We start from the raw sequence: 12,859 nt of genomic DNA, 5'->3' as shown, positions 1-12,859 counted from the left end.
CCTGGCTGTGACGTCGGGCAACGGCACTGCCTCGGCCCATCGTGAGAAATGATCCACAAAAACCAATAGATATCTATTACCGTTATGGGTAGTGGGAAAGGGACCTTGAATATCAAGAGCCGTCCTCTCGAATACCTTAGTAATTCTGGGAAAAATTTGCAAGGTTGCCTGATGCCCATGCTGCGGTCTCTTTCGCATACTACATTCCTGACATGACTGACAATAGTGAGCTATGTCCTTGTTCATGTCGGTCCAATAGAATTGAGTTTGCAGTTTTTTCTTTAATTTCTTCGTCCCCAGGTGTCTTGAACTAGGGATGTCGTGGAACATCTTCAAGACATATTCGACCATGTTTCTGGGTATAACCAACCTGTCCTATATTTCATTTCTGTCAGGGTTAGACTTCCTATGATACAACGTCTGTTCTGCATCTAAGTAGATGTCTCTACTCTCGGGACTCGGACTCTGTTCTTGTGACGTGGAAATGTCTGTTAATCGCCGTCTTATCTCTACACAAAAGGGATCCTTTTGTTGCTGTTCTCTCATCTGGGCTTTGCTGAATATTGGGAGGAACTCGTCAACGGAGGCAATGGGTACTCTACTCAATGCATCGGCATTGGTGTGCGCCTTTCCGGGACGATGAACTATTTCAAACTGGTACTCCTGCAGAGCCAGATTCCACCTGCTCAATCTTGAGCTCTCGTCCTTCACGTTGATAAGCCATTTTAGAGGCCTGTGATCGGTTATAATTTTAAACTTCCGACCATACAAGTATGGTCTAAAATACTTTATAGCCCAGATGACGGCTAGACACTCCTTCTCCGTCGTGCTGTAGTTTCGCTCGGCATTCTTAAGCAAGCGGCTCGCGTAAGCCACTGGAAGTTCGCCGCTTTCATCCTCCTGCGACAGCACAGCGCCTACTGCTACATTGGATGCGTCTGTTGCTAACATGAAGGGCCGACTAAAGTCAGGCGATCGCAGAAGTAGAGCAGAGGTCAACGCTTTCTTCAATCTCTCAAAAGCTGACTCCTGTTCCTCTTTCCATTGGAATTTCATGTCTTTCTTCAAAAGCTCGGAGAGAGGCTTTGACATTTTCGCGTATTGGGCTATATGTCTTCGATAGTATCCCGTCAATCCCAAAAATGCTCGGACATCTCGCTCATTTCTCGGACGTGGGAAGTCGCGAACAGATTCTATTTTCCCCGAATCCGGTCGGATTCCCTCTTTCGAGACCTCATGTCTCAAAAATTTTATCTGTCTCTTTAAAAAGTGACATTTCCTAGGTTTAAGTTTTAATCCCGCTGCGGCTAATCTCTGGAAGACTAGTTCTAACCTCTCTAGATGGGAGTGGAAGTCGGGACTAAACACAAGGATGTCATCCATATATACTAAGCATATTTTGTTCTTCAGCCCACTTAATATCAAATCTGCGCACCTTTGGAACGTGGCAGCTGCGTTGCATAAACCCATCGCAAGGCGATTAAAGTGGTAATGCCCCGATGGAGTACTGAACCCAGTTTTCTCCTTTGAATCCGGGCTCAGCGGCAGTTGCCAATAGCCACTCAACGTGTCCATGGTAGAACATTTGGTCTTGCCCAATAAGCTCAATGATTCCTGAACCAAGGGTAAGGGGTATGGATCTATCTTTGTTACTTTATTTAATTGCCTATAATCTACCACAAATCGATAGCTCGAATCAGCTTTCTTAACTAATAAAGCTGGCGATGACCATGGGGAGCTTGATGGTTCAACTACCCCGCTCTCCATCATGTCTTCTATTAATTTGTCCATCACTTCTCGTTGTGCATAGGGAATGCGATATGGAGCCCGATAGAGTGGAGGATTATCGCCCGTGTCTATTTTATGTTCGGTCAAATTGCAATATCCCAAGTCGAAATCATCCTTCGCAAACACCTGTCTGTATTTATACAATAGGTTCAGCAAAGGGGTCAATTTGTCCATCCCTACTTCGCTTAAATCGAATAGATTTGCAACTTGAGCTCTAGTTAGCTCTTTTTCCTTAGGACCCAATGCATTATTTCGTTCGTCCGTTTCCTTTGTTTCTTCTTCCGCCTTAAAAAAGGTGCCTACTTTACTTCCTTTATTTAATTTAATGGGTTGAGTTGCAACGTTCATAATTCTAATCGGTATTTTACCGCGGTGTTGTGTTTTCACTAAGACACCTGCTATAAACGCTTCTTCTCGGTCTAAGGTGCAAGGTTCTACTACTCCTACCTGGTTAACGACTTCTCCTCTCACATTTCCTTCCACAATGACTTCGATCGTGGGGAATTACGCAATCGTTTACAAAAGGGAAGATGACGCTCCGAATGACGTCATGTCATTCGGAGCGTCATCTTCCCTTTTGTTTTTTCTAACTGCTGATCTTTGGTTTAGAGTTTCTAAATTATTTGTCGGTTTGTTTATCTGCATGCGGCTACCTTTTCTTTTTCTTTTATACTTGTTACATTTATTAAACTTGTTCTGATCTTCGCTAACATTGTCTAATCGTGTCAAATTTTCCTTGACCCTAACGTGTTGCTTTTTCTCTTTCTGTCTATTGTCCCTTGTTTCTAATCTTCGCGGTTTACTAACATTGTTGTGAAAACTCGCTAATCCCCAGAAGGTTATCTCATCTCCCGTTGGGAATATTAGCTTCGCATTTTTAATGGATATGGTTATATCATATTTCTCAATTATGTCCCTTCCTAAAATCCCCTCATTCGGTTCGGCTATTTTAGGGTCTACCACGTAACAGTCGTGCGTAAACGCTAGGTTACCTATTTTAAATTTTATGTTATATTTCCCCATTGTTTCTATTTCATGCCCTGTTACGCTTATTAAATCTACCGCGCTCGTGTCCGCTTTCTGCAATTTGCTTAAATCTTGAAAGAGAGATCTAGATACTAATGTGACGGCTGCCCCCGTATCTATCGTTAGTCGCATTCTTTTGCTTTCTATTTCGCAGATTAAGGTACACTGCGGTAATTCCAGCGGAGAATCCTCACTCTTTGATCTCCCGATTCCCGCTAATGGTACTGTATTGCGCGCTTCCTCCTGTAAATGTTCCAAGTCGCGCGGTTGTTCTCTAATTTTAACCGAAACAACTCTATCGCCGCGATTCCCTTTTGAATTATCTCGATTTCCTTCCCTCTGATAATCGGCTTGCTCGCAGCTTCCTCCTGCACTTGGCAAGGCTAGGCATTTGCTGGCGGTCTCACTAAACGGTGTTCGCTGCGTCGCGTAACTCCCTTCCGGCCAATCCCGACCGTAACACGCCAAAAAATAAGGCGTTTGTTCCCAATTTTGGTCTTCATGTTGCTCAAACTGCCTATATTTGTGCCTGATAAAAAGGTGCACGACCCGTATATTGCAAATACGATGGGTGTGGAAAAGGTCTGTCTCCTCGACACCGACTGATCGCACTGATTAAATTCCGGCCATACCTGATATGGATGGACAAAAGGCAAGGGTTTTTCCCTGTCTACTTGTCCCGGTAGGGGAAAAGGGTTCGGTCCGCGGTATTGCCACAACGGCATTGGATAGTAATTCGCGGGAGGTGGCCTAAATAATCGCCCACCCGACGGTCTAGAAAAGTTCGGAGGCCGTGGTTGGCGTGGCCCGCTCGAATAATTCTGCGCTTTTCCCCTCCCGAAATTGGTTTTTGTAGCGGATTGGGGTGTTAGCCTAAATTGCGCGTACGCCTCCTTGCAAGGATTATTTATCGGTTCTTTTGAGGTCTGCTTCTCAAATTTTTTTTCTAAATTTTCGAGTTGCCTCGAAATTTGCTCGATTTTCGCATCAAGTGCGGGTTCTTGGTCTACGTTTTTGTTCTCCCTTTCTATTGCGTGAGCGTCCTGCGTTTCCTCTACGCCCGCCACAAAATTCCTATTTTTCCCTGTCAGCTGTTCGATCGTTTCCTCCCTGATCGCTATCCTTAATGCTTCTGCAAACGTGGGTGGGTCTTGTGCCATAACATTTCTCTTATGCTTCTCGTTTAGCCCGTACAAAAATTGGACGCGAAGCTTTTCATCTAGGTCCCGCTGCTGACATTGTCTCATAGTGGCGCGCTCTTGCTCTGTCGTTCCCGCGTGTTGGATGGTCGTCGCGCCGGCGAGAGTTTGCAACCTAACCGCAAATTCTTGCACTCTTTCCTCCCGTCTTTGGACGCAAGCGTGAAATTTTTGCACGCGAATCGAATACGGTTCTTGGTGAAACCTCTGCACCATTAATCGTCGAAACTCGTCGTACGCGACGACGCTTTTCATCTGCATGTCCCTTTATGCAAAATCTCTCCGGCTAGTTTGCATTTCGCGATTCCTAATTTCTGTCTCGCGGTCCATCCCGCTAAGCAAGCTACCTCGTCCAACGTATCGAAAAAGTCGGTGATGCGCCCGCTCTCACCGGAAAAGGTTGGAATCATCCCACCAAACGCTTCGATTGAGCCTCCGCCTACTTCCTGCGTTTGTGATGGGGCGGATGGAACACCTGTCTCAGTAGCCATGTTCTGACCCACGTCTCTTTCTCACTTCTTATTTTTGTGTCGGCTTTCTCGGGATTCTGGCGGACGGTACTGCTACCTTACCCCACCAGCGTGACTTGGGGCCGAAAGATCCCATTTCTGACACGAGTGTGAGGTTTGCCGATAGGAGTGTAAGAAAGCAAAGGCGGTCGAGCGGTCAGACGGTCTTGTGGGGGTGGACAGACTCACTGAGACTGGTTGGCCATCAAAAACCGTTTAATAAACATAGAAGTATTCTTACAATTTACTCTTGTTCGAAGAGGTAAAACCACACAAAACACGCGACTGACTGTCCCCAAAAGAGTTCGTCCAAAGTTCGTGTTCAGATGTCTGGTAGTTCGACGTGGACGACGAGAAGACGATAGGCCCCTGGGCGAATGGCACGTACTTCGGCGGCTTCACTCCTATCGGCAAACCTCACAGAAATAACTAAGTTTAGTAATTTATTGTAGTTACTAAATTACTATATTTCTGCTTTAAAAAATCTCTGTAACGTGCCTTCATTTCATAATTCACAAGTAAATTAATATACAATAAGAAAAAAGCAGATTTCATGTTCACGAGACCATAAAATTGTTTTATTTTATTTATAGTGTCAAGTGTCCGAATCTTAATCATCATAATTGTTAAAGGTTATAAATATATTTCGAATTTCGGCTCTTCGGTCCGATCCGAAATTCAAAATATAATTATTACTGTATTTTTATATGACCAAAACCTGAGTAAAAAGAGCGTAATTACAGACTTAATTAAACATTCCTTTGCCATAGTGTGTCCTCATACATTTACAATTACCTGAACTATTTTATTAACTGAAGCAAGTCCCATTGATTCGGATAATACACATTTTCTTTGACTGTGCATTTGAAACTTCCTCATCCTACGGCCATATTGGATTCTCTGCCGTATCAATGATGGCGCAACTCAAAGACATGGAAATGCAGTTTCTCTAATATTTACTCTATGGTTCCACTGGATTAGAAAGAAAAAGAAAAAAGTACTAACGCGATCCTAATTTCTAATATTTCAATTTATTCGTGATAAGAAAAAATAAATTAAGGCTAATTTTCCATTTTGTCTTTATTTTCTTAAATTTCCATTTAATTCAAAAATTCTCACAAAAAGGGGAAATTTCTACAAGTTGGCAACATTTATAACTATCAATTTAAATGACGTCAAACGATATCAGTCCGTCACAATTTTTCCCGACGATGGCCCTATTCGATTGGTTAAAAAACCATGATGTCACTCATTAATTATTTTTTTTAAAGATAAACTGATCTCATACTTAAAAATAAATAAACTTCATTGATAAAAATTTTGATTCAATTTTATATAAGATATATAAAATGTTTTTATTACGATATTTATCCAATAGGAGTGCGTAAACAATCATCACATCTATTCATTTCAATTACTGTGTTAACGTAATACTGTAGTAGTGTTTATGTCAAGGATCAGCTTGTGAAATTGTCCAATGAATGATCGAGATATTGATGTTTTTAAATCAATAACTCTGTGATGAATTGCTTTTATCTTCTCATTTTTACTTTTTTAATTATAGGTAATTATATTGAATTAATTTATAATAATTATTATTATTAAATGTAAATATTGAATGAAATTTTTAACTAAATTTTCTTAGATTTGGTTTTTCAGAACGTGTGAAAAGTTTGGTAAGCAACAAGTGGTTTTAAAATGGTGACATGTGAAATAAACTATTACCTTTCATTCATTTTTTTTTTTTTGTTTAAATTTACTTTAAACCTCTGCGAAGTACTTAAAAATATTAATCTGAGCAATAAAAGTTGAAATATATAGAATAGATTCTTTTGTTCTTTGAGTTTCGATCTCATTTTCGTCTGCAGAGGTGGATTTATACATGACAATCATTATATCTTTATAATAATAAAAAAAAAAAACACTCCTTTTTTAAAATTCTACATATTATGAAGAAAAGACATTATCTGTTAGATTCAAAATTACTGAAAGAATATTTCACTTTCTCAGTGAATATGCTTTTTTAAAACTTTTAGATAAATATTTTCATATTTCAGATATATTTCAATTACTTGAATGTAAAGGGATAGGAGGAAGTGGAAGTTCAGGCAAAGGAAGTGGAAGTTCAGGCAAAGGAAGTGGAAGTTCAGGCAAAGGAAGTGGAAGTTCTGGAAAAGGAGGTGGAAGTTCAGGAAAACGATGGAATTCAAAAACATCACTAATAAGGTAAGATAAGTGGAATTTTAGTTCTATTAGTTTGTCAGTTTCTTATTCTGTATTTATTATATTAATAAAAATCAATCTTCACTTATCCATATTTTTCAACATATTTAGTTATCTATTATCATTTAATTTCATGTTTTTTTTTTTTTGTTTTAAATCTTCTCTTAGTTTCAATTAAGGGTACCATTTTGTTTTTATTTATTTCCCATTATAAAAACAAAACTACAGAAAATAATTGAAAAATTTCTAATTTTTATAAATTTTAATTGTTCTTGATATAAGGGAAGAGAGAACAAAAATCTTACAGCTAAACCAAACAGATGAACTATAAATAGTAGCTGTGTACTTGACTTAGTTGTTAACAGGAAAAGTATGATGTACAGGGGGCAAGACACTAGTAAACTTAATTATTGATTGTAACATCATCACAATGCACTTAAGTAATTTATTTTGCTATTACAGAACATACATATTTTTATTAAACAATACAAGTGTCTCCTCTTAATGTCAGTAATCCATTTTTAAAAATTGGGTGTTCTTCAAGAAAATGTTAACCTAGAAGCAATTTCCCCTTACTTTAAATAAGAAAAATCACGATGCATTATGATGTCAATCCACAACATAGCTAAAAACAGTTAATATCAGTCGGAATAAGACTTCTTTTTCAAATTTAATACAATTGGCACATAGATAGTGCTTTTACTTTGTTTATTAAGGAAAGTTTGCTCAGTACTAGGCACCTAAGGTTTATTTGAAATTGGTAAAAAAGTGAAAGGCAAATCATAAAAGTATAGTGTCAGGTTATAGTTAACCATGTATTTTAGTAATAAACAGAACAAAAATACAAAAATTTATCAGTATATATATTTTTAAAATTTAAAATAAAAATACTATACCATGAAATTCAGAACCATAAAAAATGTTTTTCAGTAGTGGACAAATATTAGAAATTACTTTTGTGCTAAATATTTGAATGAATTACAAGAAATTTACATGAGATCTTAAAACTGCACTGAATGCTTTTAAGTCAATGAATGGAAAGGAAATACAATGCACAATTATTTATTGTGACATCATCAGAATGCCGGGCTGCAAGTTTTAATCATATTTTAAATTTATTTAATTTAAAATATATGCTATTCACCTCAAATTAGTAGTGTCTTCCCCTTTTAACAATAGAGTTGTGCCAGTCATCTATCTAACACCTTTCAGGGAAAATTTTTGAATTGAAATAATGTGCCTTCTAGTTTGCTTTAGAAGTTCTTATATAGCTAATCAGGGCCTCCTGCTCCTAAGGTTTCTATATCTGATCCCATCTTTCGTCTAACTCCATTCTCGAGATTAAGAAAGGAGACAGACAACCGGAACAGATAATTACAGTGGGAATTTATAAGTTACAATTTTTTCAAATTGTAGCCCGATAAGATAACAAAACACCAAGCTCCTTAGACAGAAAATTTACATATACAAGTAACATGTGTAAAAATTTACATTCTCTTGATCTCTACATTCAGTATGAGCCTAAAATTTGACCCTTGCACCAAACCAAAACTGTAAACCTGCGCAGATGCAACAAGAAATTTACCTTCATATACCAATATTGTTTCTTTCAGATTGCCCTGACTAGAAATCAGAGCATGTTGGATTATGTTTGTGCTTTACTTGAACTGTCATGTTGATAACTGGTACTTATCTGCCATTAAAAGGATTTGGGCAGAAATAACTTTGTCTGGGACTGGGCAAACTTTTCCTAATTTATTTATCTCAAGTGAAATATAACTTATATTAATAAGGAACAGCCACTAAACAAATGGCTCACTGGGAAATTCTTGATGTATACTGTAACCCATCTGTAGTACTGTACATATTTTACTTTTCCTTTTACTCAAAAAATATTCAATATTATTCTTACGTAAATACATAAAATAAACCATGAATGTTTGGGTTTTTTAAATTTTTTTATTGCAGATACAGTGGCTCCTCTAGATATCATTATATAAGTGGAAGTAAGTATTACATTCTATATTTTTATATTTATGTAGATTATTATTTATTAGATCAGACATTCAAAGTATAAACTCTAATATAAATTCTGAATGTTAGCAAAGAAATGAAAGAAAGACAAAAAAATAGTTAATAAATTTAATTCATTTATTTAACACAGATAAACATTTACAAGAACAGCTTGGTATTAGTAGCAGATCAAATATTATAAAACACAAGTAGAATGGTTTGTAATAAAATTTTTCTTTAGTGATTGAGAAAACCCAACTGTTCTTCAAAACAAAATGTAAGTGCTATGTTATTCCTATTGACAACATAAGAGTCAGACATAATACTTATTAATAGGAGGATATAGAAGTAACAGCAAAATAGCTTATAAGCTTATTGCAGACTTGGTGCTGAAACCAAAAGAGCTTCAAAAACATTTATTGACAACAAATAAATGACTAAAGTGTAAATAGGAGAATGTTAGTTGCAGACTCTTGGGTGGCAAATGAGGTTATACCACAAGTTTATTTTGAAAATAAATAAATTATTTGAAGTAATCCTTAGTAATAACAAAATAAGTAGACTAAAGGAAGCATCAGAAGATTGGTAAGTTGGTCTTTCTAGTCACCATCAGCTTCTAAAAAACAGAACAAAGTACAATTATCAGACAAATGTTACTTTATACAGGAGATCCCTCAGGCCACTTTTTGAGTAAACTGTTTATATATGCATGTATAGTTTGCTCTCCTCTTTGTATTTGTACAATGACCATGTAGTGAAGACAAGAAATTTCCAATATATCTAGTTAGCTAAATTAATCATCTATTATCAATTAGCTTTGAAGAACATGTAAACTGTCAGACATGGAAAGGAACAAATAATAATAATACAGTAGGTTTGTGTGATTTTTTCTATGATCATGATTCTACGGTTGTTTTAGTTAGATTTATTGTTTTGGTTTTTTATTTTGTTTACATTAACTTCATGTAGAAAAAAAGAGAGAGAATTAATAAAAAGAACATAATAACTTAAATAATTAATACAAGTATTAACGATTATATTGAAAGTATGTTTAATTAGATTAATTCTTATCCAAAGACTTTCATTATTTATAATTACTATTAAATGATAAACATATAAACATATTTATACTTATTTGATGATTAATCTTTAATTTAGATTAATGTAAATGTAATGTCTGCTAATGTAAAGTTTCAATATCATATAATTTCACTTAAATCAGCAAACATAATATCTATAATATTAATGATGTTTTCCTTCATGTTTAAATATGGTTGTTTTTTTTTTCCCAATTTAGCAAGCACCTATGGTAATGGATCACTTCCATACTGGGTCAAATTTTAATTGTTGTCCTTGTAATAGTTCTGGTGATATCAATAATTGCCTATTGTATCAGCAGATTTAGTTAAATCATCATTATTTCATCTGATAAACTCCTTAATTTTACTTACATTCTCTATGAGGCATTTTGGTATTAATTTATTTTTGAAATCCTAAAGTAAAGATGCAATAGAAAATAGGGATGTAAAGAGAGTTAGGATGACTCGACCAGTTAAAAAACCAGCTACCAGTATCCACCATGGCCCTTTACAGATTTAAGTTAATGTGTCAAAACACAGCAAAATCCTGCCAGTGACCCAACAAGAGTAATGAATGACATTTCATTCTAGTAAATGACAGTAAATGGCTTCCTGCCAACCCAGCTCATTTACTGGATTTTTCTGCCTTCATATGATCATACTTTTCAGACGCACATATTTTTAGATTGTGTTATCTTTCTATAAAACAATATACTCTAAGCATACAATGCAAGTTACATCTCATTAATTAGAGAAAAATAGCAGTGATTTAAAATAATTCTGAACTACATCTTTATCTTAAATTGTCATTTACTGACCTAGTAGTCCTATTTGCTAGACCAAAGGTGGGAAACCTTTTTTCATTAGGATACTATATGCCATTTCAGAGCAATCTTATAACGCTACATTTTGTATTGAAGATTGTGTAACTGTAGGGCTATACATACAGTAAACCCCTGCCAACTTTGACTTTGCGTAACTCTGACAAATATATTCAAAAAAATTATACAGTAATTTAAAATTCCTTGACAGTAGATAAATTATAATTAACAAATGTTTTTAATATCTAGAAGTCTTTGTGATACCATGCATTATATTACTGTGTCAGTAAGTTACTAAAGACTACTGTATACTGTACTATCAAGAAATTTTTTGAACTCATTTTCTGTAATAATAAATTCAACAGTATAACCTACAAAAGTTCAGTACTTCTGTATAAAGCTGATCTTAATAAATTACTGTACTGTATATCAATCTTCTTGTTTTTTATATTGACAGAGAAAATTCCCTACTAACTTAGATTTTTGTAAATTTAAACAATCTTCACACTCTCTTAGTCCAAGTTCGAAGAGGTTTACTGTATATTATATTTAGATTGATGTCTTTATCGAGAAAAAAATGGAAGATGTAATTTGTAAATTGAAGAAAACTTTTCACTAATTAACTAATTCATAAATTAAAACTTGTTTGTACAAGAAGCTACAAAAAATGTCTACAGGTTCTGTCTCTATTCTAGACAAACAAATAAAAATATGATAATAAGTCAATTTAAAATAGGAAAAATTAGCCTTTCATATATAGCAGTAAATAAAAATTAGAGAAAAAATATAACAGTTTTAAACAGATCATCTTCAGGTTAGAACAAACTAATGAGAGTTTAAGATGGGTGAAAACTTTTGTTATTGCTGGATGTTAAAGGCTACATTGAAAGAAATCGATATTGAAATTTTATCTAGAGCATAATTTCCAAAACTTCATGAAATTGAAAATTGCTATACAATATATAAGTTATATTTTGCCCTTTAAATTTTATTTGTTGACAGGAAAACTGCAACACGACGGAAAACTTTTGTTTCCCGTTATGTGCATACCAAAACAATTAAATAAATGAAAATTTGCATGTGTCATTGTTACTGTGCAAGTGTGAGTACAAACTCTTGGTATACCAATAAAATCTTATTCATTTTGTATTTTTTTTACTTTTTTAAAAGCATGTTTGCCTAAATTGTGGCCCACCGTAATGTTATGCATGATCAAAGTGGCCTGCGAAACAATTTGGGTTGCCAGGCCTGTCCTAGATCCTTGGTGTGGTACTGTCTTTCAAAGCTGCCAAATTTGCAGCATGTACTTGCTAAACCACACTTTTTAAGTACAGGTAACCCCCGTATAACACGGCACTTCTATAGCACGGATTCACTCTAACACGGTTCGAGAATTGGGTAAATCCCTCATATAACATAAAATGTAATAAATTTTTACATACTTAAGTACTAATAGTTCATGAAAATGATTATTTTCGTGAACTATTAGTACTTAAGTATGTAAATTTTCTTTTCGCGCCTTCTGTGGACACACGTGGTCCTTCTCGAAACTTGTTTCATGTTGCCAGATCTCGACACTTTTGCTTATGCTGTTGCCAGATGTTTTTCCGTTATTCCATACTTGCTTTATTTTTCATAAGTGCTTAGCATCATATAAGGAAATTTATAATGATCTTTTAACTAAAAGCAAGCAATCTAAAATTACATACTTTTTGCAAAAGGTAAAGCATGGATCTGAAGATAATGCAGAAAAATGCTCAGAGGATAAGGATAACTTGCCAAAAGAAAATGCCCTCGGTTAATAGTGCTTAGTGATGATGATGAAGACATTGTTTAATTTATATTCATATGTATCACTTAAGAAAATTTTAATAAAGATATTTATCTTAATTATGAAAATATAATATTAATAGCATGTTTTTTAATTTTTGGAACCTAACCCCTCTGTTCATACTAGTTCTTTGTTTCGTATAACACAGATTCACATAACACGGCAATTTTTTGGAATGTAACTCCTGTGTTATACGGGGGTTACCTGTATTGATATTTCCACTCCAAAATTCACATGGTTTAAAATCCAAAGTACCAAAAGTGCCATAGTTCTGGTAATAATTTTTCTTTTGACAGAAATGTCAAAAATTTTATCTAGAGCATTTTATCTGCATGTCCTGAAATCTATTCTAAATGTCATTTATCTTATC

At 35.2% G+C, this 12,859-nt stretch overlaps 1 protein-coding gene across 2 annotated transcripts; it reads left to right on the top strand.

The window, feature by feature from the left end:
- Window positions 1-5,971: 5,971 nt before the first annotated feature.
- On the top strand, window positions 5,972-12,562 carry LOC136989490 (keratin, type II cytoskeletal 68 kDa, component IB-like). 2 transcript variants are annotated; one of them, XM_067287665.1, is made up of 5 exons: window positions 5,972-6,086; window positions 6,580-6,748; window positions 8,714-8,751; window positions 8,910-9,035; window positions 12,380-12,562. In XM_067287665.1, the coding sequence occupies exons 1-4, from the start codon at window positions 6,044-6,046 to the stop codon at window positions 8,969-8,971; spliced, it is 312 nt and encodes a 103-aa protein (XP_067143766.1). In that variant the 5' UTR covers window positions 5,972-6,043; the 3' UTR covers window positions 8,972-9,035; window positions 12,380-12,562. The 2 variants fall into 2 exon arrangements, with proteins under 2 accessions (XP_067143766.1, XP_067143767.1); XM_067287666.1 differs by lacking the exon at window positions 8,910-9,035.
- Window positions 12,563-12,859: the final 297 nt, after the last annotated feature.

The sequence above is a fragment of the Centruroides vittatus genome, unplaced genomic scaffold (genome assembly GCF_030686945.1).
Source record: "Centruroides vittatus isolate TY-2023 unplaced genomic scaffold, ASM3068694v2 scaffold_576, whole genome shotgun sequence".
Lineage (NCBI taxonomy): Eukaryota > Metazoa > Arthropoda > Arachnida > Scorpiones > Buthidae > Centruroides > Centruroides vittatus.
This window is presented reverse-complemented; position numbering and strand designations above follow the sequence as displayed.

Excerpts from the sequence above, each read along its gene's own strand:
- LOC136989490 (XM_067287665.1), top strand. The coding sequence starts at position 6,044 with ATGAATTGCTTTTATCTTCTCATTTTTACTTTTTTAATTATAG. Across the intron at positions 6,087-6,579 it reads TTTTACTTTTTTAATTATAG|ATATATTTCAATTACTTGAA; the intron begins GTAATTATATTG and ends TTCATATTTCAG. Across the intron at positions 6,749-8,713 it reads TCAAAAACATCACTAATAAG|ATACAGTGGCTCCTCTAGAT; the intron begins GTAAGATAAGTG and ends TTTTTATTGCAG.